We start from the raw sequence: 24714 nt of genomic DNA, 5'->3' as shown, positions 1-24714 counted from the left end.
ATGTACATGTCATTTTTATCATCTGTCCCGCGCAACCAAACCATCCACTTTTCCCGGTCACCAATGTTCTTAACAAGATATCAAGAGAGAGAGGCTGGTCCATTATTTGCGTAGTCCAGCCAGCTTTTTTTTTTTTTTTTGACAACCTTTTTTCGTTCTCTCTCATGAAGGATATGTTTTGAAAATTAGTCTTACAAAATACAATTCCAAACCAACTCATGCAGTTATCGTCTTTTCACAGTATTGAGGAGTCATCCTTTTTGCTAGCCAGAGTGTTAATTTGGCAAAAGTGAAAAATTCATTTTGTTTAATTTTTTAAAGTAAATATTCATAAATATATCTTTTATATAATAATATATTTTTAAAATAATAATCTTTTATATAGACATGCTTTAATAGATCTAATAAATGATTAACTCGGACCTACCAATATGGATATATAAATACTTGAATCTGGGTATTTAAAATTTCGAATGCGAATTTTTTAAAAACCGACCTTATATTGATCTAGATCTCTTGTATAATATCTAGAATAATATAAATATAATATAGATCTACAACATCTAGACTAAAGTTTAAGACTAAGGTCTAGATTTATTTAACGTTTTAAAAAAAAATCAATAGATCTAATATAGACAGTCATGAGATCCACTCTATTTTATCTAGATCTAGACCATACATGAGATCAATAATTGTCAATATGAATATTTATACTTATAGATCTAGTCTAGAGTCTAGATCTATCGATCATCTAGTCTCAGTAGTCTGTCTATAGCTATACTTACTATTATACACTTTTACAGTATATGAGTATACTCATACGAGTCATACTGGCTATACTATAGGCCTAGTATAGACACTATAGTTAGTATAGACTTTTTAATAGTAGATCTATAATCTATCAATTCTATCTAAATCTAGACTTCACTTTCACACGATTATTGATACAGACAGTGAATGAAACAAATGTAGTGGTTATACTGATTATACTTAAAGTGACGATACTAATTATAGATCTACCAGTTGATAAACATCATCATCATAGATAATAATCTAAATCTATAATCATAGTGCCCTTTATTTAGTCAATATAGTCAAGTCAAGATAGTGGAATGTAAACTCGAAGGTTTAATACAATACGGTATGAGTCTATGAGTTAGTATAAGATCTAATTATTTTGTTACTTTGTATGTGACAGTATGTCAATGTCTCAATTAAAATAATTAATATCATCAGCCATATCATTTTAAATATTTAAAAAGTAGACATAGATTTTTATTATATTATAAATAGATAGATTAGATCTACATATAATTTTACAAACTTTAGAAATGATTGATTTTATTTTTTATTGATAAGCCTTCTAGACTAGATTGTCTAGATCTAGCATCTCTAGCTAGATTCTAACATGTAGATTGTAGATCTTTGAATTGGATTGATATTCACCTTCCTAAATTGTCTCTAAAGTCTGTAGCTGATTTGAGAGGCCCAACGAGGCAAGACGAGTCTATTAGTACTATGTCTCTTGATCTATCTAGTAGGCCTACTAAGCTAGTGCATTAGCCATAGTGTAGTCAAATCTTGACAACTAGTCTTCTAGATCTAAGATTCTAGAATAATTAGATCTAGATCCAGTTTAGATTTAGAATATAAAAGTTTTTACTACCTAAAATACTAAATCTACTGATCTAAATTCTAGATATATAGATCCAGTTCAGATTAGGATATAAAAATATTCCACTAGCTAAAATTCTAAATCTACTGATCTATACTTAATATGTTAGATATTATATGACATCTACAAAAATTATTATTAAGATATAATTATAGATTCTAGACTAGTTATATATGTACATAAAATATATAAATAAAAGATAAAATTTATGCAGGCCTAGGTCCCATAAATTTATAATTGATCCAGATCTATCAGTAAAAGTTACCTTCGATTGGCAGTTTTACCCAATCTAATCTATACAAGACAATTTATAATCCATGCCTTGCCTACACCCCATATATATTAAATAATAGTTTCCATTCCATGCCATACCCATGAGTTCATGAAATAATAAATGATGTGGTGTCAAGTTGGATCTATCCCCTGAAATTCAGTACTTTAATATAAAACTCACATATCTAGTTAATTATTTGCTATGACACTCTGATAAACTTGGACTTGTGTGATACATATATGTTTCTTATCAGATTTAATTAATGAAGTTTTGGTGCATTTTAACCAGTAATAAGGCTACAAAAGTAGCATCAGGTGTTTTCTAACCATTGGTATTTTTCCTGGCAACATTTCTATTCTAGTCTGTGATAAATTATAAATAAAAAAAAATGTTTGTAATGTTTCAGTTATTAACAAGTAGAACCATGGCAACCAGTTCTGATGATGTACCAGAATGGCTCAAGGATCATACTTATACTATTTCTACTCTCTGGGCATCCATTCAATATTTAATGTAAGTACTACTATACAATTTTTATTTTAGTTATCTAATAGATGTTTTATGAATTGTGTGATTTTCATGGTCAAGCAACATCCAAATATGTGGGATGGAATTTAACATTTTTCTCTAGTTTTTTTTTAATTTATAACACTCTTAAGCACATTCATCTTTCATGAATGCCTAATATACCTTGGCTGTTGTGCAGGCCATTCCTTTACAATAAACTGTTAGATGAAATTATGCAAAATTGTCTGATAATTTGTATGTTTGATACAATAACGTTTTCAATTTAATAATATTATTTTTTAATTTTAATGTTTTCAAAAGAAATTTACCAATATGCCTAATTGTATAATTACAGTTATGTTTGGAAATGCAAGAAAAAGGCATGCATTCCTGAAAAGTCAATGATTGGTTGCACCTCTTAAAGGTAAGGTACTGCAATTTTTCCCATGTACTTTTCTCATAAGCTGAAGTACTTGTATTTTTGAAAAACTAGTTTTCCATGAAAATGTAAATCATAATATATGTTATAGTTGCTTTTAGATTAGTTCAATGTGCATCAAATTAACTGAACATCTGCCTTCGGCTATAGTAATAATTCATAACTATTAAGGTCAGGGCCATGTCTACACATTAACGCAGTAGCTCCTTTTAGGTACAGACTATTTTTAGAATGGCAAAATTATATAACTATAATTAATAACATATATACATTTAGCATGGTCAACACATATGTCACACATATTTTTTTTTAAATCCTTTTATTTATTTTTATAACTAGATAACTTTGTGTTATGAGAAAAGATGAGATTCTTGGACTCCTGCATAGCACCACCAGAAAGGAAAATCCCATCATGTTGCAAAATAAAAGTCTTGGACCAATTTTAATTTAAGATATATATATTATACTGTAAGCTGTATACATATTTATGTATATCCTGTCATTCAGCCAACAGTTTTGGATTTAGTATTTCTTTAAATCTGTTTGATATTGTACTTGAAAACAAACTATTAATCTGAGCCCCATTAAAACAAGAGGGAGTGCAGTGGATGAGTGGTAAGGGAAATTTTACTTTTTTAAAATTAAAATAAGAATCTAACAAAAGTAAACATATAAAATATGGTGCATTCTCCTTAAAACTAAAACCTGGTGCAAAGGTTTAAAATGTTGGCAAAAAAAAAGCAACATCAATTAAATATTCTTAATTCCCTTTGCAAAACTTACTGAGAAGAACATGCATGTTGTTTCCTCATAAGTTTCTTGACAGAGGAAATCTTGTTTATATATTAGATTTGAATTAAGTAAATTAAGAAAAAAATTATAATCATTATTTCAAATGGTTGTATCTAAACCTTATGAATTATTTTTCAGTTATAAGTATATTGAAATGAATGGATAATCATGAAATTGTTAAATAATTGCTGCTATCATTCCATTGACTAAAGAACCATAATTTTTTTTTTAAATTAATTTCAAAATGATTTTTTTCAAGCAGAGTTCACATAGATCTTGAGTGAAATTTTTCTTTTTTTGACTAATGCTTCAATTTTATTGTATCATTAGTTTTTTATTTTTATTACCCAGAATATTTAAAAAATGAGCACACTATTTTCATGTAATAATGTAACTTGGTATTTACACATCAAAATATGCTATAATCTTTAGGCCATATAGATTTGTATAAATATAAATTAACTTGCTTAAATACATTGTAAATGTATATTGTTTGGATAAGAATAAAGTTTTTCTGTAGACAATTATTGTTCAAGATTTGTTGATGCTCCTGCTTAATAAATTATATATACAGGTCATTAGTTTTAACACACTACTGACACAAGAAAAACTGGTCGCCCCCACTTCCATTACATAGATGTAATAAAACGTGACCTCAAATCAGTGAAAATCAATACTGACAATAGGGAAGACATAGCTTTAGACCGCAACAGATGGAGAGACAGTGACCAAGAAAGCTATGGACAGTGAAAGTACATAGGTCTCAGCTCAGGAAGAAAAACGTATAATCCGAAAAAACGGCCAGCTCCTCTACCACCGAAGCAAAAGCCACCTTAACCTGTGCTATCTGTGGACGGGAGTGTCTCCAAAATAGGGCTCCACAGCCACATGAGGAAGTGTGCTCTGAGATGAAACCTTAGTCTTTCTACGACTGAAGGAGGCCAATGATGATGATACAGGTCATTAGTTTTAACACGTCTGATAATAAATGACAGTACAAGTTATTGAATGAAAATTTGTCATTATTTCAGGTGCTTTAGGCCTACATCAATGTGAGGTACCAGTACTTTGATTGTGTCATATAACAATTTAAAGCAACATTTTGAAATGAATAGTGTGTAGAATTGACAGTAAATACATTTAAGTGATGGGCTGTGATCTGCATGAATTGAGAGCTGATCATGTATTGAATTTGTGTTTTTGATCTTTACTTCAAGTAAATGTTAATGAACAATTAATTTTTAATGAATAAATAATTTAAAAATAAATACAAAGAAACCACAAACATCTACTTTATTTTAATAATTTTTTTTCATCAGAACAGAATTTCCAACTTTGCATTCTTAAAATAAAATATAATTTATTTAGAGTAGAGTCAGAACACAAAATCATAGTTTTGAAATTAAGTAAATTAAGCTAAGCTGTGATCTCTTATAAACATTTGTATATAGACTACACACAATTTAATTATTATTTTTCATCAAATTGCAGGAAACAATAAAAAACCTTAGTCAATGAAATAGTAATACTAGTAAATGAGAGAAAAGTAAACTAAATATCATCAATGCTATTGAAGCCACACTTGTTTCTTTTTATCTTGTTTGGTGGACTGCAATTAAAGTTGCTATTAATTTTACTGATTGTCTAAGCTGAAATGCCAGTGTCGTCTCTTTGAATCCTAAGCTTATTTTCTTGGTTAATGGAAGTCCAGATGTTTGGAGTTTCATTTTAAACACCTATATATTCCGAAATGGCCTTCCGATAGGCAAAACCTATTTGCCTAACATGTCATATGCACATAAAGAGGTACCACAGAAATGCTTTAAAGACAAGCTTAGGCGCCAACTTGCTTTAACTGACATAGAATAAGAGAGCACCTGGTTTCATACAGCTTCAGAACGAGACAGCTGGAGGTCACTTACAAAGGTGTGGTATACACCAATGAAAATTAATTGCCGAGGGTAGACGGCAAAAAGAAAAAAACAACTGATTCTACCACAGGTGGACAATGGTTATGCCTGTGCTCAGTGTGGCATAATATGTAGGTCACAGCTGGGGCTGAGTAGCCACTGGAAACATAGCATTCCTCATAAGTCTTCGGAATCAAAGACAAGCCTATCATTTTTGTAGAATAGTTTGTAGCTTCTGTAAATGCATGAAATGCCGTCACAAATGACACAAGTCCTCTGTGAGTTTGATCATAGTTTGATGGATTATAAACATCTTACTTCTTTGCCTTATATTTATATTAAATGGTCCTTCTGTCTGTTCCACTAGGTACTTTAGTTTATCTAAATATCATTGATATATCGTAACATGTCATCAAAATAAAAACTAGAATCTCTGCATCTGGTTTACAAGTCAGAAGTCATGAATAACACTTGCCATTTAAAAAAAACAACTATTTAGATTACTGATTAGTCAAATTAGTGACTGATTATTCGATTCATTTAGGCCTATAATTTTTTTTATGTGAATATATAATGATCCTTTACACTTTGTGACTTTACTAGTAGATCTATACTTTGGAGTAGACTTGTTTGTTGAGCTAAAGTCGGAAGTACACATTGAATTTTACTGTGATCTAGATCTAGTAATCATCTAGTCAAATGTAGTGATCTACTAGTACTAGATCTAGATACTAGATGTAGAGTAGTCTAGTTCTAGTAACTAGTAGTAGAGAGAGTAGGCCTATCTGTCATATCGTGATCAGTAGGTGGCTGAAGTTTTATAAATCTATTCCATGACAAAAACCCTGGCTAGATTTAGATCTACTGGTCTAGACATCTAGATCTAACTAGAATTAAACTAGAAAACTGAATTAGAGAAGTAGCTTTCTGGATCTAGAACTAGATTTAGAATCTATATATTACTAATATTAGATCTAGTTGCGTCAAACGCTTAATTTTTGGTTGTTGTTTTTAATAAATGCACATAAAATACATTGTATTTTGGCAATAAAAATACCCAGTTGGTAGTCAAGTAATTCTAACAATTAATTAATGAATGACTCTATCAGTATTTGTTTTAGATCTATCAGATTCATATGACTTATTATTTATACTTATTTTATATCATTCGTCCAATAAAATCTAGCTCTAGATCTATTTCATTTTAGATTAGGCTATAGTTTTTTTTGTTTTTTTTTGTCATTTTATTTAGGCTACAATATTATCAAGATTAACTTTTTCTTTGTTTCCCACGAGACGTGTATGCCTATAGCCTAGTCCTTTCGATAATAAAAAAAAAACGATTAGAAATGTGTAGCTTGGAGTGTCAAAACTGTATTAGGCCTCCTATTTTTATTTCGTGCAATTTAGTATATCGTAACAAATACGCATTTAGCGGAACGGTAGACAGGTCTTCATCCAGATTTAGTGTAAATAAACCAAACACAGAAACACTGAAAGATTGTATTTTCGGAATTTAGATTCTATTTTTTGGAAAATAAGTGGCATTTTATAGGGTGATCGAAAAAAATAACTTTTGTGACGATCTCTTATTCAGGGAAATTATATCTATTTTATCAGATAGTCAGAAAATGGATAAAGTTTTTACAGATCTAATAAAATATAGTGTGGGGAAGTTTTACTCTCAATGAAGGTCAATCCAAGTGGCTCTCGGAGTAAATTTCTTCTTTGGCATTCTCATCGATTTTTCAAAATGGTATGGTGCGCGAAAAAAGATGCGCGACGGCACTTCGACTCTCTTTGTCTTTGTAAAAAACTCGAAGCTGGTGTTCCATTAGTATAGTTCCATGTGTAAATTTTGACTTATTAAGAAATGGTTCCTGGAATTCTCCTGAAATTTTGAAATATAGTTTACGAAAAAGTCATGAAAATCTCCTGAAATTATTAAAAATCTTCTGAAAACTGAAGTAAATCTCCTTAAAAACAGAAAAAATTGTCATTTCGGTGAAAACTAAAAAAAAGGCATTGTCATCTTTCATTTAATAAAAATATAATAAAAAGGCGAATTTTATCCAAAACGGAGTTCAAACACTTAATTTACTTTTATAGTCTCTGGCATACAAATATAAATTAGAATTTAGATCTAAATATATCTCGACCTCTTAAAAAAGACAAAAGCGATATTTTGCTAATCGATAGTAAATCTTAAAGGCAGATCTAAATGTTTATCGGCTTTTTGTTGGAAAACTAAGTCCACTAGCTGTCTACGGCTCGTAAAGTAAATTTGACAGCGATTTTGTACTTATATAGTGAAGTATGAATAAAATGCTAAGACAAATTTATTTTCAAATACAAAATCTTAATTTTCACTTATTATCCTTATCGCAACCCACATGTGACAATGGGCCCGCACAATCCGTTTCGCATAGGGCCCCGCAATCTGTAAGACCGGCCCTGCGTAGATCTATAGATCTATATGTCGAGATATAGATATAGATTCTAGATTATCATTATGTAGTATTGTAGATCAACTCGATCAACGTATACCATTTTATTGTTTTACTTCCATAACCATTAGGCCTACATTTACTGTCACTTTTTTTTTTAAGTTTTATAGGAATCTCAAGGCTCTATTTTAGAGTATGAACACTATGAACCGTACCGTCAGGATTCCCCCATTTAGAAGCCGCGCAAAGTTATAGATTGTAAGTATCCAGAAGCTCTGCGTCCAAATGGTATAGAATAATTACTATAGATCTATGAGGCGCATGCCATTGGAAGCATTTTATAGTTTGTGGTTTGCTTATTTCCATTAACACTTCCGCCAATAAAAACCTTACGGAACCGATGTTTAATCCAATGGCATGTGCCTACAAACCAACAAATGGATGGCTGCCTGGTCATGTGCTATATATGCGCTCTGCACTGCCGTCTCGATGGTGTCGGGTTTGAACACTGACATCCGACATCTCCCGTCGTCCTACGGGGAGGTTTGGGCTAGGATGTAATGATCTTCATCTCAGAAGTAGGCCTAATGTTGGAAACATGTTGGACTTAAAGAAATAAATAATCGAATTTAATATGTTGATACAGAAAAACCCACTAACAGGCCTAAATAATGTAGGCCTATCGAAGGCATATAATGCAGAAAGTAATCCCCCCTTTTTTTTTATTATCTAAAATAATGTGGTATTGATATAAAAGATGTTTTACCAGTAGGTACTGTAAGCCTATTGTAACTTGAAATCAATTGCATGACAGAATGATAAAAAGTGTTTTATTTATTTAAATATGCATGCTTCTTAAAAAACAAGAGTGTTTGTACATTTCATTAAGGGGGGACAGGTAGTCAAAATAAGGGGAAAATGACAAAAAAATCGATTTTTCAAAAACAGTGTATTTGACTAGTTTAACCTCTTAGGAATATATTCTGGTTAATACATTTAGGGTATAATAGCATTATAATTGAATAAAATGAAATTTTATTTATTTAAATATGCATGCTTCTTAAAAAACAAGAGTGTTTGTATATTTCATTAAGCATGTTTAAATGAAATCTTATCCGAGTGCCTCTTTTTGAAGAAGTGTTTTTGATGATCAACGTATAGTCGCGGATAAGTACATGGACTAATGATGGAAATAAAATCTCAAGTAGGCTATATCGTTCCAACTCTGTTATAAGCCTATGAATGCTGAACCACTGAAAAAACAAACAAACAACTCCTCTTATAAATGTTATCCTTTATAATTTATAGTTGTTTTACTACACCTATCATAACTGATGAATGTAGATGTATTACCTAACTCAAAATATCTATAATATAATCGATATTAATCTATAATATAGGCCTTTATTACACGCAGTATCTACCTAACTTTGTTAATATATAAGGCTTACTGTTTTGTTTTTGTATGCTTACAATTAAGGCTTGTGGTATTATAGCTATGAGCTAATTTTATTAGACAGTTACGCTAACCGCTTGTGCTCTGACACTCCATCGTGTTTCAGCTTCACGTCTAACAGTTTTGTTGATCGGAAAATTGATTCTTCTTCTCTACCTGTTGTCCAGTTTTGGGCATATGCCACCAACAGTCTTAATAAGCTCAAGGTGTCTTAGTCTTGGTTCTGGTCGAGTCTCTCCAACTGTCCCCACGTCTTGCTTGACATCTGCTGCCAAATCGCGGTGCCATGTAATCCTGGGCCGTCCCCTCTTCCTCTTTCTTTGGGAGTTCCAGGTGAGGGCTTGCCTCGAAATGTTGGATGCAGGCTTTGCTTAGGGTGTGGCTTTTCCATCTTCAACTTGATAGTAGCTTGGCAGTTGATCTTTGTGTCAAATTTTCTATACTAGTCGACCCACGGCGTAGCATACACCGCTATTTTCCAGGGTCGGCCTTAGGCCACTGCAACCTATGCGACCGCAGTGGGCCCCGCACTTTCATAGGCCCCGCGCTAAATTATTTAATTAAACCATTTTATAACTTATAACAGATTTCCCGCGGCCTCCTGATTTACCAAGAGCTCCTGGAAATCTCCTAAAATTGCAAAAATATGAAAAAGTCCTGGAAATCTCCGGAAATTATTAAAAATCTTTTGAAAACTCATAAAAATCTCCTGAAATATACAGACAAAAATTGTCATTTTGGGGTGTCATTCAATGTGGAAAACGCCAATCCTACGCGCGATTTAAAAAAAAAAACGGCATTATGCAATACCCTTAATTGTGGAATCTGGTGAAAGAAGCTTCAGACTAACGAAGAATTAATTGATATCAACAATTCTCGAAGATGGATTGAATAATTCTGTAATTCTTGCTATTGAGCGTGATCTATGTAGGAAACATAATTTTTATGATATACTGTATGAATCCGATACACGCAAGGCTCGTAAAGTAATTCTGTACGTAGTAAAGAATGAACAAAAAGCAAAAACGAATTTATTTTCTAATACAAACTCTTAATTTTCACTTATTATCCGTATCCTTACCCAAACTTGGCCCCGCGAAATCCGTTTCGCATAGAACCCCACAATGGTTAAGTCTGCCCTGCTATTTAGTGACGGGTGAATACAGAGTAGATTAATTGTTCTCCCCCCTCTTTTGTTTTCGCCGCTTAAGTTACGTAGGGTAACTCTAGTCCTACTTGCAGAAATAAAAGAGTGATCTTTCCATGACTTCTTGGTCACAATGGTTAAATCCTGCTATTTAGTGACGGGTGAATACTACTTGTTCTCCTCCCCCCCCCTCTTTTTTTCGCCGCTAAAGTTACGTGGGACTTGCAGAAATAAAGAGTGATCTTTCCATTACTTTTTGGTGTCCAAACTGTTGAGCCATAAAGAGAATTATATATATATAGAGGCCTATAGAAGGTTGATAGATTAGGCTACCGCTATTTAGTTGCCCATTTTGTTTTTTGTTTTTTAAATAAGTCTTAAGTCACAGAGTGAAAGTCTAATGCTTCCTTGATGTTGAAATAATTTTGTGCTACAAACAGAAGCGCTTAGAGAATTTGATTCTGCAGTTCTTTCAAATTTAGACCTATTATATAACTTGAAAAGCTTGTCAACATTTTACATTGTAGGCTACACCGGATACACCAATTAAAAAAAAAAACCAGCTATTTATAGTTTTTTTCGCTATGTATGAAACTCTCCAATAGAGCCGTCCTTTATATTAGTGTGTGTGTGTAGGTCGGGGGTTAGAGTTGAAGTGTCTCTATCCGCCTAAAAAAAAAAGGTAGCCTACTAATTTTTTTCGTAACATTTTGCTTAGTTGCAGTAAAATCACCAGATATCATTAAGCTTGCATAGATCTAGATCTCTGTATCTTTACATTCATGATATTAAAAATAAAAGTTATCTTAATTTTTTATTTTCTTTTTTAGCAATTTTGTTTAGTCCGGATCAATAGCCACATTCTTTTCTCGGACCTCTCTATGGTATAAGGTGGTAGATAAATATAGTCAGGTAGTGTAGCGGCGTCGCGCCTAAAACTGGACGGACAGGTTTCTCATTCACAACACGATCTTAATTCAGCCGGTCTAACGTGTGCGCTTGTGTGTGTGTGTGTAGGCTTTGTATTTGTGAACAGTCTAAATATGTTTGGTAGGAAATGTGCTGTGCGCATGATTCTATGTTAGCATGGACCTCACCCATTTTTTTTTCAAACGTTTTGTTTAAAGTAGAAACATAGAATTTAAAACACACATCTTTTTTTTTTTCTGTGATTAGTGTGAGTGATCTAAAGAACAGGGGACTGCTCATATCTTCACCCCCCTGTCATATTTCTTGAAGGGATCTATCAGTAGCACCTTAGAGGAGGAATAATCTTTACTTCAAAAAACGTAAGTTCTGATACATTAATTGTGATGAGCTTTTCATAGTTATAATATTCAAACATTTTAGATGGAGACATTTACTATAACATTAATAACAACAATTAATGTAGTAAATGTGCACATTACATAAGTCGGCTACTTTTGTTTTAACATGATTTATAATCTAAGAGATCAGTAAAAAATTAGGCCCTATGTGAAGACTTATTATAGCTGTGATTGTCTTAAAAAGAAAAGAGTTTAATTGTGATTTTAAAAAATCAATGTTAAGAACTCCCCCCCCCCCAAATCTATAAACAACAATAACGTATTATGTAATATGACAAGAGGACGAGCTGCAATAATGTAGTTTATGTGTGTGTGTGTTGTTGTTCTAGATTATTTGATGACCACCTCCATATTCGAGCAATGATAAAATTCCACCTTTCACGCCCAATTCAAGAACAGTAACTCTAGAATCAATGAACACCTCTGTTTGGTGAAAAACTTTATTTCAAAGATAGTAGATCTGGAGCAAAACTTTATTTCAAAGATAATAGATCTGGAGCAAAACTTTATTTCAAAGATAGTAGATCTGGAGCAAAACTTTATTTCAAAGATAGTAGATCTGGAGCAAAACTTTATTTCAAAGATAGTAGATCTATTGTTTTTTAACATCTAGTTTCTTTTATTATCGAGTTGTTTAGAAATCATATTCTTACACGTTCTTTATAGGCTAGGGAGTTAACGTGTTGGTCAAACTACATTTCTTTTTTCCTTTATTTCCATAAATTTAATATATTAATGCACCTCTTTCCTACTTGTAAATCTTGGATATGATATATGCTATATGCTACAGTTATATGCTACAGTGCAAACAAATACCATTAATATCTCTCCCACACCTCCATTTCTTCTCTCTCTCTCTCTCTGACACACTTTACGCCCTGAACAGATTGTTGAGACTCCTCCCTGCCGCCATGTCTCTTTGAAGCAGTGATTTCATTTACGGGATGGTACCCCGAAGGCAAACTATTTGCTACTTGGGACAAATGAACGTGTTTCTCGATGGTTTCTTTATTTCTGGTTGAATTTTTCGAGCTGTATTTACAGTACATGAAAACAAGACCCGGGTCCCGTTACTAGTACACTGTGTGTTACAATCTCATATTAACACATGTGTGATCGAACACCGTTGTTATATACTATGGTGACATGTAGTTCAGAATTATTTTTAGATTTTTAGAAAACAAATAAATTTTCTTAACCAAATATTTCTCCACTCCTTAAAATTTTGAGGCCTTAGAAAATTTGATTCTGCATTGCTAGAAAGTGAAAAAGAAAATGAACATAAATCTTTTTTAAAAAGGGGGCGCGGTGGCTGAGTGGTTAAGCGCTTGGTTAGGGTCCTGGGTTCGAATCCTGGTGAAGACTAGGATTTTTATTTTTTGGCACCTTTAGGGGTGCCTCGAGTCCCTTCAGTCCTAATGGGTACCTGCCATTAGGTCGCCCTTGTGTCCACCCAACTTTCTGACGTAAATTCCTATTGTAATGTTCTGGTGAAATTGTTAAATGAACGTCTATTCATATAATTATTTTGCTATTTTATAATAAGTTAGGCGTAATTCATTATTGTAAGACACATTTCAAGGATCATAAAGATTATTATCATCATCACTATCTTTATAGCAATGATCTAATATTTATTTCCTGGCACTGAGAGGGTCGAGTTCAGTTATAGGAAAACAAAATTCATTCTAGTCCACAGCTTCTGACAGAAATGCAGGGATTTGGTTACGAGTCACATCACCCACACAACGAAATTCTGTTAGAAACGAAGGAGTATTCATTCTCTGGCGCTGCCAGGGTCAAGTTTCGTTAAAATAAAAGTAAAGTTACCCTTTCAGACTCTGTGGTCTATAGGGCAGATGATGTAAATGTCTTCTATTTCCATGGCCTACGGTTAACGAGGGTGTCATGTGGCCAGCACAACGACCAACCGCCTTTACTTTTCCCCAACTAATGTCTGGTACCCATTAGAGTCTTCACCAGGATTCGAATCCCGGTCCCCGTTTCGGAAGCCAAGCGCTTTACCACTCAGCCACCGCGCCTCCAGTTTCGTTAAAGAGAAGCAAAATTGATTGTAGTCCCTTTATGAGTGTCCACTGAGAAATTCCCTGGGGATGTGGCAGGTCTGCAGCAGTACCGCCCTGTGACAGGCAACGAGAGTCTTCTTAGGAATGTTAAGGGCCTTGAAGTGTCTGTGGTGTCGGTTGTCATTATCCTCTCGGTTGATACAAAACAATGAGCTATATTGTATGAACGCTTAATCTTCCACAAACGCTTAATCTCCCACAAACGCGTAATCTCCACACCAAGATTCCCACGTTTTCTTCGTTTTTCCATTAAATTTTTTTCTTCTATTATGAGACAGTGGTACGGCGATGTCAATAATGGTAGCGGTTTTTTTTTCATATCAATTAAACAGCAGGCAAGGGCAATTAAAGTCTACCGTTTTGTCAGTCAAAATAGGCTTATCCCAGTACAATAAGTGATCAGTAGACTCGAGAACCTTTTGTGGCGAGTATTTGTAATAAGGAGTAGTATCCTTATAATCAAATTATGTGTCAAGGTCAAGTGTTGGTGTATTAATTTTGCATCTTGGTTATGGCGACCTAGGTAGGCAGATTCTGATAAGGCTGGACATTATGTGTTCAATCGACTCACCCATATTTCCACATTCATTTTCGGCATTTGTCAACAACATTGAGTTTTAGGATATGCTTCTCGTAATTATTATTATTATTATATTCTTAACAGAAATAACTTTAAATATCGACTTATTTAAGTTGTTTACGAGATAGCTCTAATACTTTTAGAAAGCAAATTATTTTATACAGCTAGTCGTGTGAATTCATAACGCTGCAGTGTCTCCTGATTACTTCATTTTTTTTACATTCCCAATTAAAGGCTTTAGAAAGATTTAAAAGAGCTCTTTAACCCATGAAAGCCTAGAATAAAAAACAATCATTAAGATAAATAATCAATGAGGCGTATGTATAATGTTATTCTTCACACGCCCTATCCAGAAAAAAAACATTTTCTTAGCAACTCCATTCTCTCGGACTCGTTTCACAATCAAAACTGACATATTGGCAGCACTTTTTTTTTTTACCTTCAAAGCTCTTCAAGCCAAAATGTATCCAGCGTTGATTAAATGTGGGAGAACAATTTTCCCCAAAGGTCATTGGAGATCTTACCGAAACTTTAGACGTAGGCAGTAGATCCTAGATTCGCTGAGATTGGCAACGCGTGTCAAACGTGTAACAGTAATTTGGTAAAAATATCTGTTTTCTGACTTGTTATTAGCGCGACAAGCTGCCAACTTCACAGCCAATTTTTCCAGATTTCCATCCTTCCAACTCTCAACGTTTTAAGACCACGAGTGTATGCTAACAGAAGAGATTGTAATAACGCTTTGCGCCAGAGCTTCGCACACAAATACATTAGCACACAAACGCACATACTAAACATAAGATATGTATCAATTTTTTAAAATAAATTATCATGTATGCCATGTCTCTAGAACATTTAGCGCCAAAATGTCCGGTGCCAAAAACGCACAAGTTGAGGAATAACTAATGACAATGAAACCGCTGTCAGGATAATTAAAAGAAGTCAAAATTTTGACAGAGGCAGCACATTCTCTTTAAAAAAAAAAAAAAGCAGGAAGCAGGAAAAATGAAAATTATCGTCACAGCGAAGCCCACCATTTTACGCAGGAATCTATAGCTGCAATGCTTTCTGGACAGTCTTGCTTCAGCAGATCGGGTAATTGGCCAGGACTGTCGCGAAAAGGTTGCCAAAATAGAATAAACATTTTTTAATTTCAAGTAGATCGGATATTTGCCATTTTTCGAAATGGCCAACACTTCGGGGTTTTGCCATAACACATATATACACAGAGAGATTTTTGTTACCTCCCCCCCTCCCGAAAAAAAAAGACAACTACGCCCATGGAATCAAGATATTATTTTACCTTTCTGCACGATTCTTTACTTTTCCTCATAAATAGGGAATGAATGAGATAACTTTGGTAGTTTTTTTTTAATGGTTAAAATTTTAAACAAAATTACAAAATTATTTTCTTTACATTTAAGTTTATTTATTTTTATATCAATTCTCCTCAGATGGACCAGAAATATTCACAAGAAATAGTCAAAGTTTACCACTTCCGGTACATGCGAGAGTACCGTGCCGTCTCTGTACTCTGGGCAGTTCTGACCATCGTCTGGTGCATCCTGAACATCGTCTGCTTTGTGCAGCCCCAGTGGATCGGCGACACAGAGGAATCTGTAGGCTATGGTCACATGGGTGTGTACGCCTACTGCTACCCGGACTCCGCCAACACTCGATACATCTGCAGCGGCTCTTTCACAGACTTTGACACAATCCTAAACGGACCTTTTAAAGCCACCACGTTCTTCTGCGGTGTGGCTGCTCTTCTCATGCTCATCACAGTGGCGGCGCTCATGTTGTTTTTCTGTTTTAAAAAGACGGCAGTGTTTATCTTTTGTGGGATATTGGAACTCGTCTGCTGTAAGTCGAATCCATAGACATTAGACCTGTTTTAAAACCTTTTGCCTTGTTTTTTTTTAAGGGGAGAGAACTGTAGTAAAGGATGCAATAATCCTCGTTTTGTGTATTTTATTTTGGAGAGGTAGTTAATTAATTTTACAAAGAACTACTGTTCTCATAGTCTGTTCATGGAATTGTTGAAGCTGTATAATTTTTAAAAAGATCTTTTTTTTTTAAATCTTTAATTCTCGATTTTTTTAATCATTTCTATAGCTTATCCCCAAAACATATATGACTGACTTCTCTCTTAGCTACATGATGACTGACTTATCTTTTAGATACATGATGACTGACTTATCTATTAGATACATGATGACTGACTTCTCTAAGCTATATGATGATTGACTTATCTTTTAGCAACATTATGACTGACTTATCTTAGATACATGATGACTGACATCTCTTAGCTATATGATGATTGACTTATCTTTTACCAACATTATGACTGACTTATCTCTTAGATACATGATGACTGACTTCTCTAAGCTATATGATGATTGACTTATCTTTTAGCAACATTATGACTGACTTATCTTAGATACATGATGAATGACTTCTCTCTTAGCTAAATGATGACTGACCTCTCTTAGATACATGATGACTGACCTCTCTTAGATACATGATGACTGACCTCTCTTAGATACATGATGACTAACTTCTCTCTTAGATACATGATGACTGACCTCTCTTAGCTACATGATGATTGACTTATCTTTTAGCAACATTATGACTGACTTATCTGAGATACATGATGGCTGACTTCTCTTAGATACATGATGACTGACTTCTCTTAGTTACATGATGACTGACTTCTCTTAGATACATGATGACTGACTTCTCTTAGTTACATGATGACTGACTTCTCTTAGATACATGATGACTGACTTCTCTTAGATACATGATGACTGACTTATCTTAGATACATGATGACTGACTTCTCTTAGATACATGATGACTGACTTATCTTAGATACATAATGACTGACTTCTCTTAGTTACATGATGACTGACTTCTCTTAGATACATGATGACTGACTTCTCTTAGTTACATGATGACTGACTTCTCTTAGATACATGATGACTGACTTCTCTTAGATACATGATGACTGACTTATCTTAGATACATGATGACTGACTTCTCTTAGATACATGATGACTGACTTCTCTTAGATAAATGATGACTGACTTATCTTAGATACATGATGACTGACTTATCTTAGATACATGATGACTGACTTCTCTTAGATACATAATTCTGACTTATCTTAGATACATAATGACTGACTTCTCTTATATACATGATGACTGACTTCTCTTAGATACATGATGACTGACTTCTCTTAGATAAATGATGACTGACTTATCTTAGATACATGATGACTGACTTCTCTTAGATACATGATGACTGACTTCTCTTAGATACATGATGACTGACTTCTCTTAGATACATGATGACTGACTTCTCTTAGATACATGATGACTGACTTCTCTTAGATACATGGTGACTGACTTCTCTTAGATACATGATGACTGACTTATCTTAGAAAAATGATGACTGACTTATTTTAGATACATGATGACTGACTTCTCTTAGATACATGATGACTGACTTCTCTTAGATACATGATGACTGACTTCTCTTATATACATGATGACTGACTTCTCTTAGATAAATGATGACTGACTTATCTTAGATACATGATGATTGACTTATTATAGATACATGATGACTGACTTATCTTAGATACATGATGACTGACTTATCTTAGATACATGATGACTGACTTCTCTTAGATACATGATGACTGACTTCTCTTAGAAATGATGACTGACTTATCTTAGATACATGATGATTGACTTATGTTAGATACATGATGACTGACTTATCTTAGATACATGATGACTGACTTATCTTAGATAAATAATGACTGACTTCTCTTTTATACATGATGACTGACTTCTCTTAGATACATGATGACTGATTTCTCTTAGATAAATGATGACTGACTTATCTTAGATACATGATGACTGACTTATCTTAGATACATGATGACTGACTTATCTTAGATACATGATGACTGACCTCTCTTAGATACATGAGACTGACCTCTCTTAGATACATGATGACTGACCTCTCTTATCTACTTAATGACTGACTTCTCTTTTAGCCACAGGATGATTGACTTTATTCTCTATTTTCTTCTCTCTGTGACTCTGTCTGTCTCTCTCTCTCTCTCTCTCTCTGTCTTAACTAGCTGGTGACTTGAAGCTACATCGTGACTGCCCTCTAATCTCGCTCTAATTTTTACTTCTTCTTCCTGTCTGCTTCCGGATCTATTAATAGTGTTTATACTCTCATGATTTGACATTGTAAGTTAAATTCATTCAATAAAGTAAAAACAAACATAGGATACTTTTGTATCTAAGTCGCTACTTTTAACTGTATTTAATACGATTGTAAATTTTTCATGAAAGAAAAAGTCTCAAGAATTAAATCCACCTTTGCAAAACAGTTTCTACTTTTAAATGCTATATACAAACTGGATGTCTTTCACAACAGTATGGGAGAAATGTTTAATGTTTGACAGCACCAATTCATTCCCGCTTGGAGAATAACCGTAAGCCAATGGCAATCCTTTTTGGAGATCCTAGAAGAGGACTTTGTAACTGAGGTTCTCCCCGGAAATGCCTTAATGTCAAGTTTTTAGGCGTTAGCTTATTTCTACTTGTGAGGAACCCCTGACAGAATAGACCTTAAGACATAGAACGAAAAACATACCTTTAATCGACTCTTAGCAAACAATGGTTTTGTCTGCAATAGTTGTGGCAATATTATCTTTGTCACAGCTGGCGTCTGTTGAATTTAACATCTCAAGAGAAGACGTAAAAACTCAATTGTTAGGGGAAAGCCTTAGCGGTATGTTTGCAATTGTTGGGCTGCCCAAACGACAACTCTCGACTCTCTGGTAATCCCACTGCACATCGGTGGCTTTAGGAGTTTGCTAGTGAGAAGTGGTTTGACCAATGTTACTCCCCCTCCCCCACTGTGGGGCCCCAAAACTGAATTTTCTGTTAGGGTTTACTCCCTAAGCCTTGGATTTTATAGGGAAATACACAAGGTGGTTCAGCTAGTAACCTATATTTAGGGGTTTGGTTTGTGTCCACACGCCGACCAGGCCATGACTGTCTCACATCTTGGGACTGAGCCTCCTTCGGGACTTTTACAGATGAGCCTGGGGCTTCACAGTCTTATTTTTCTTCTGACACCACGAGGAGGTGCCGTGTAGGACTTGCTGTGGAAATACTAGGATTTTAAAGAAGCCTTTGTTGTTATTATGTAAACATAAATTCATTTACCAATGCAGAAGTTGTATAACTAACTCTTCAAGTAGCAGCGTATGTTGTGTTTTAATTTAGCAATTATTCAATCTCATCATGTATTGAAGCTTTATATTTTATAAATAAAAAAAACTGAATTTTGTACATTTTAAATTTTATAACTTCTCCCAAAGGTCTACTTAAGCACACTCATTACGTTTTGTTTTTAATCTCCAGCTATCTTCATGTTTCTGGCCTGCGTCATCTACCCAGCAGGCTGGGGTCAGAAAGAGGTTTACGACCTGTGTGGTAACAATGCTGGGGAGTATAGGATAGGGGAGTGTGGTGTCCGCTGGGCATACATTCTCGCCATTCTCGGCATATTTGACGCCTTCGTTCTTGCCCTGTTGGCGTTTTTCCTCGCCTCCAAGAGAGCCAAAATAGACGTCTACTCGACTACTGGCACAGTGACTAAATGTAAGGAGATAGTCTACCATAAGCAACAAACACATTTCCCCACCCCCGAGTCCAATTCACAATAGCTGAAGTAGAATGCTACTCTATTTCTTATGAGTCAAACCATAAGCACCCAGTGGCGTGGCTAGGAATTTGTGGACCCGCGGGGGGGGGGGGGACCTCTTTTTGATATTCGATATCATGATATGAGATAAGGGCATAATATTTAATGTAAAAACTAATTTTAGACACTCACTTTCGGGACGCCTTCAAATGGGGGCCCTGGAGGGATTTTCAATTTGTATCCCCCTCCCCTTACGCAACTGTAAGCACCAATGACATTTCCCCAACACCCCCCCCCCCATGTCCGATTCACAATAGCTGAAGTACAATACTTTACTCTGCTCCTTGCAACGTATTCTGTGAATGACATGTACTTGCTATGTAACACATCTTAAGATCAGAATCTAAGGATAAGCATTTAAAACCCTTTTGAATTCATAGGGACTGTGTGTGTGTGCCCTTGCGTATGTGTGTGTGTGAAACAAGACGGAGAGAGAGATTTATGTTTGGATTTTGTGTTCTGTGTTGATCAGATTAAACCTAAATAATTTTTATCTATTCTGTAGAATGCCTGAAAATTTCATGCAAAGTAGGCAATGATTTCTCCATTTACTACTTTGCCTAGGCATTGCATACGATGCCATTAAATAGAACTGCTACAGGCAAAGTATGAAATGGTGATTTAAATTGTTTTATTTATAATCTAAGTTTTTGGAATAATATTTCGAAACGGAAGTAATCTAAATAATTGTGTCTTATTCTCTAAAGTTTGAAGTTTGTTTAATTACGACTAAGTGTGTATGCTTTGTACAACTTTATTATTAATCTAGAAGTAAATTCTTGATACTAAACGATTTTTTTATATTGTGCTGTATGAAAGGTGAAAGAAAACTCTGTGATCAAAGCAAATAAGACTTCTAAGGAGGAACCATATGACTAGATCTTGATCTATAAGCTGATCGAACGTTTTGTTGGTATAACCGTGGAAAACTAAACAATTTAATTATTATTTAATTTAAATATTAAACAAGGCTTCTGCGCATATCAATTTTTTGTCTAAAATATTTACACAGATTCAGACATAGACAAAAGAAAAAAAAACGTGTACCTGTATGGTCTATACTGACGTACACAATAGCGTAACTCGTCTTGCAATTTAATAGTGTATTCTATAGAATGCCTGCATTTTGCAAAAGCCGGTTTCATGTACTTACATTTCAGTCAATACAATGCAACTATCTGATATAAACATTTCATATGTAGGCCTACATTCTGTGTGTGTCTAGTGTCAATGTATATTTTGATTTTCTATAGTTATAATGTTTTGTTCGGTGTAATACACAAATATTAAGACATATTTCCTTATGGATAATAAAGATTATTATTATTATTATGTTAGAAGCGAACGAGTATTCATTCTCTGGCAGTGCCAGGGTTGAGTTTCGTTAAAGAGAAACAAAATTCATTATAGTTCCTTTATCAGTTTTTACTGAGGAATTTTCTACTGATGTGGCAGGTCTGCAGCAGTACCGCCTTATTATTATTATTATTATTATTATTAACTTTTTCCTTTATTGTTATTTTTAAATTCTCTATCCACAGCTGAGCTGAATGGTTACGACTCTCTGTCTAAAAAATCCATACCTATCCAGCCCCAGGTGGTCGCAGTACCAAACACAGTGCCAGTAGTGGACACAGACCGATACAGTGAATATTCACGGCATTCAGAGAAACCACGATCCAGAGGCGGCTTCCAGCTTTAAAAGAACCCACTCCTCAAACACCAGCGCGCACAAAATACTTAAAAATAAATCAAAAACTTGAAAAAAGAAAAATATAATTAATTAATGTTGAGTATGTTTTAGGATCACTTTTATGCATGTATATTTAGAAAAAAAACACCATTGTATAGTCCCATCCTGATCTTAAAACAAATTATGCATACAAGACTCCGTTTTGTTTTATAGTGTAGCCATTATATGTGATGAGACTATACAAAACGTAAACTAAATGTCAAAATTCTGTATCATCAAAAAGGTGAAAGATTTCAAGCATATGGTTCCCAACCCTATTTAAGCCACGATCCCACTTCATATAATTTTTATTGACCAATAAAAACCAGCAAGCGCCCTGTACGAGACCAAAGAAAAACAGCATTTGGGTTCACGGACCTTCTGGGTTGGGAACCACAATATCAAGCCATATGTTTTCAAAAATAAATCTTTTCTGCATATCAAATTAAACAATAATATATCTGGATTAAATTAAATCTATTCTTATTTTTATCATCAAATTGAAAATATAATTTTAAGAAGCCATATTTTCAAATAGTAAAAGTTTCTACAGTTTTGGTATTGATAAGTTAATTTTTTTTTTGGTAAAAAAATTCATAAAGCCTTGTATGTTTTGATAATTTATTCATGCTGTAAATTAAAAAGTGACATTTGTTTTTCGTGCAAGTACTTTCGAAGACTTTGTGCTTCACTAGTTTTATCTCGTTCTTCCACGATTGACATGCCTACCACTGTACAGTAGATTCTATTGCACAAAGTTGACTTTCCATTTAGTCTCATCTATTTCATTTTGTAGTCCTTTCAAGTGTTAGCTCTTCTTAATCGTTGTATGAGCCAAGTCGCGCCAAATCCATGAGCCAAAACCTTAAGCCAAAACATATTTCTAAATGATTTAGAATTCATCTGACTTAAACTATCACGTGATTGAGTCTCTCTTTCCATTGGCTGGTCCGTGGACGACAACATTTTCAATCTCTGAAAGGTGGCCGACGGCCCTTTGGACGAGAACCCCCCCACAGTTCTCACTTATGCACATGTTCCTCAATATAGCAACATTTCTACATCGCTGAGTGGTTCTGTTGTTTTTTTCGACATTCATTTAATACCATATCATGTGGAGTGATTTTCATTATCATTAGTATTATCACGTCTTCTAGAAGAAAAAGTGCATACCCTGTTGGTCAGCGCTTCTTTGTTGAAAAATCAAATGAATCGCACATAGTTTCCAGTTCGTATCATTATATGACCATCATTGTAGAAAATAACAGTAGCAACAAAAAAAAAACGCAATTTCCTCGGTTATTTCCCATTTTCTTTTATAACTACTGTTTTCATCTTCAGCTACTATCTGAAGCATGCCAATAAAATGGACAAAATATTTTGTCTCAATAGATAGTTCTTTTTTTTTTTTATTTTTTTTTTTTTACTTATGCCTTAATATTTATGAATTTTGTTTCGTAAAATTTGCAATCAATCGTGTACTTTATCTTTTCCTGTTTTTTGAACAAATATAATGTTTAAACATATTTTTAAATGTATAGTTCTAGGTGTAAATCTTCCCCATACTACGATGATTCTCCAACATTATTTTGCCAACCATCATGAATTTTTTCTAACACCAAATTTGTGCTAATTTACTAAATGGGAGCAAAATAAAGAACAACTGAAGACATAATTTGAATAAAATAAAAACAATAACATTCCATTTTTCAATCTTCCTAGGTTCCTACTCCTATTGTAAGATATTACTGTCCAAGTGTTTCTATTTATTTCTATAGCTTATTGAAAGAACTCGTTAGAATTGTTTCGTTTTATTGGGAAGTTTTCAAACGAAGCTGTTTTTTTTGTGATCTCTATACTGTTTTCATATCTCTACAAATGTTGACTGTACAAGACCATACATACATATAATATATAGTATTCATGTTTCGTTATATATAATATAATATTTTTTCTCAATTATTTTTATCCTGCTGTCTGAAAGTAAATAAATTTGGTAATTCTGATATTTCATTTAAACCTTATCGTCTGCTTCATTTGTGTGTGATATTTCATTCAAACCGTATCGTCTGCTTCATTTGTGTGTATTTCATTCAAACCGTGTCGTCTGCTTCATTTGTGTGTGATATTTCATTAAAACCGTATCGTCTGCTTCATTTGTGTGTGATATTTCATTCAAACTGTGTCGTCTGCTTCATTTGTGTGTGATATTTCATTCAAACCGTGTCGTCTGCTTCATTTGTGTGTGATATTTCATTCAAACCGTATCGTCTGCTTCATTTGTGTGTGATATTTCATTCAAACTGTGTCGTCTGCTTCATTTGTGTGTGATATTTCATTCAAACCGTGTCGTCTGCTTCATTTGTGTGTGATATTTCATTCAAACTGTGTCGTCTGCTTCATTTGTGTGTGATATTTCATTCAAACCGTATCGTCTGCTTCATTTGTGTGTGATATTTCATTCAAACTGTGTCGTCTGCTTCATTTGTGTGTGATATTTCATTCAAACCGTATCGTCTGCTTCATTTGTGTGTGATATTT

At 33.9% G+C, this 24714-nt stretch overlaps 1 protein-coding gene and 1 long non-coding RNA gene across 2 annotated transcripts; both read left to right on the top strand.

Annotated features, from left to right (window-relative positions):
• The first annotated feature begins 1058 nt into the window (after window positions 1-1058).
• On the top strand, window positions 1059-4211 carry LOC129926091 (uncharacterized). The gene is made up of 4 exons (XR_008777772.1): window positions 1059-1141; window positions 2356-2462; window positions 2812-2880; window positions 3235-4211. It is a non-coding gene; the product is annotated as an uncharacterized LOC129926091 (long non-coding RNA).
• Window positions 4212-11656: 7445 nt separating this feature from the next.
• Window positions 11657-24186, top strand: LOC106060473 (LHFPL tetraspan subfamily member 3 protein-like). Its single transcript, XM_013218370.2, has 4 exons — window positions 11657-11936; window positions 16097-16505; window positions 20099-20338; window positions 21983-24186. The coding sequence occupies exons 2-4, from the start codon at window positions 16097-16099 to the stop codon at window positions 22141-22143; spliced, it is 810 nt and encodes a 269-aa protein (XP_013073824.1). The 5' UTR covers window positions 11657-11936; the 3' UTR covers window positions 22144-24186.
• The last annotated feature ends 528 nt before the right edge of the window (window positions 24187-24714 follow it).

This window comes from Biomphalaria glabrata, chromosome 4, assembly GCF_947242115.1.
Source record: "Biomphalaria glabrata chromosome 4, xgBioGlab47.1, whole genome shotgun sequence".
NCBI lineage: Eukaryota > Metazoa > Mollusca > Gastropoda > Planorbidae > Biomphalaria > Biomphalaria glabrata.
Note: the sequence above shows the minus strand (reverse complement) of the source record. Positions and strands in the feature narration are given on the sequence as shown.

What these genes read in the sequence shown, in the direction of transcription:
- LOC106060473 (XM_013218370.2), top strand. Translation starts at nt 16,097, where the DNA reads ATGGACCAGAAATATTCACAAGAAATAGTCAAAGTTTACCACTTCCGG. An exon ending in GATATTGGAACTCGTCTGCT is followed by an intron (nt 16,506 to 20,098) that starts GTAAGTCGAATC and finishes TTTAATCTCCAG; the next exon opens with CTATCTTCATGTTTCTGGCC. An exon ending in TACTGGCACAGTGACTAAAT is followed by an intron (nt 20,339 to 21,982) that starts GTAAGGAGATAG and finishes CTCTATCCACAG; the next exon opens with CTGAGCTGAATGGTTACGAC.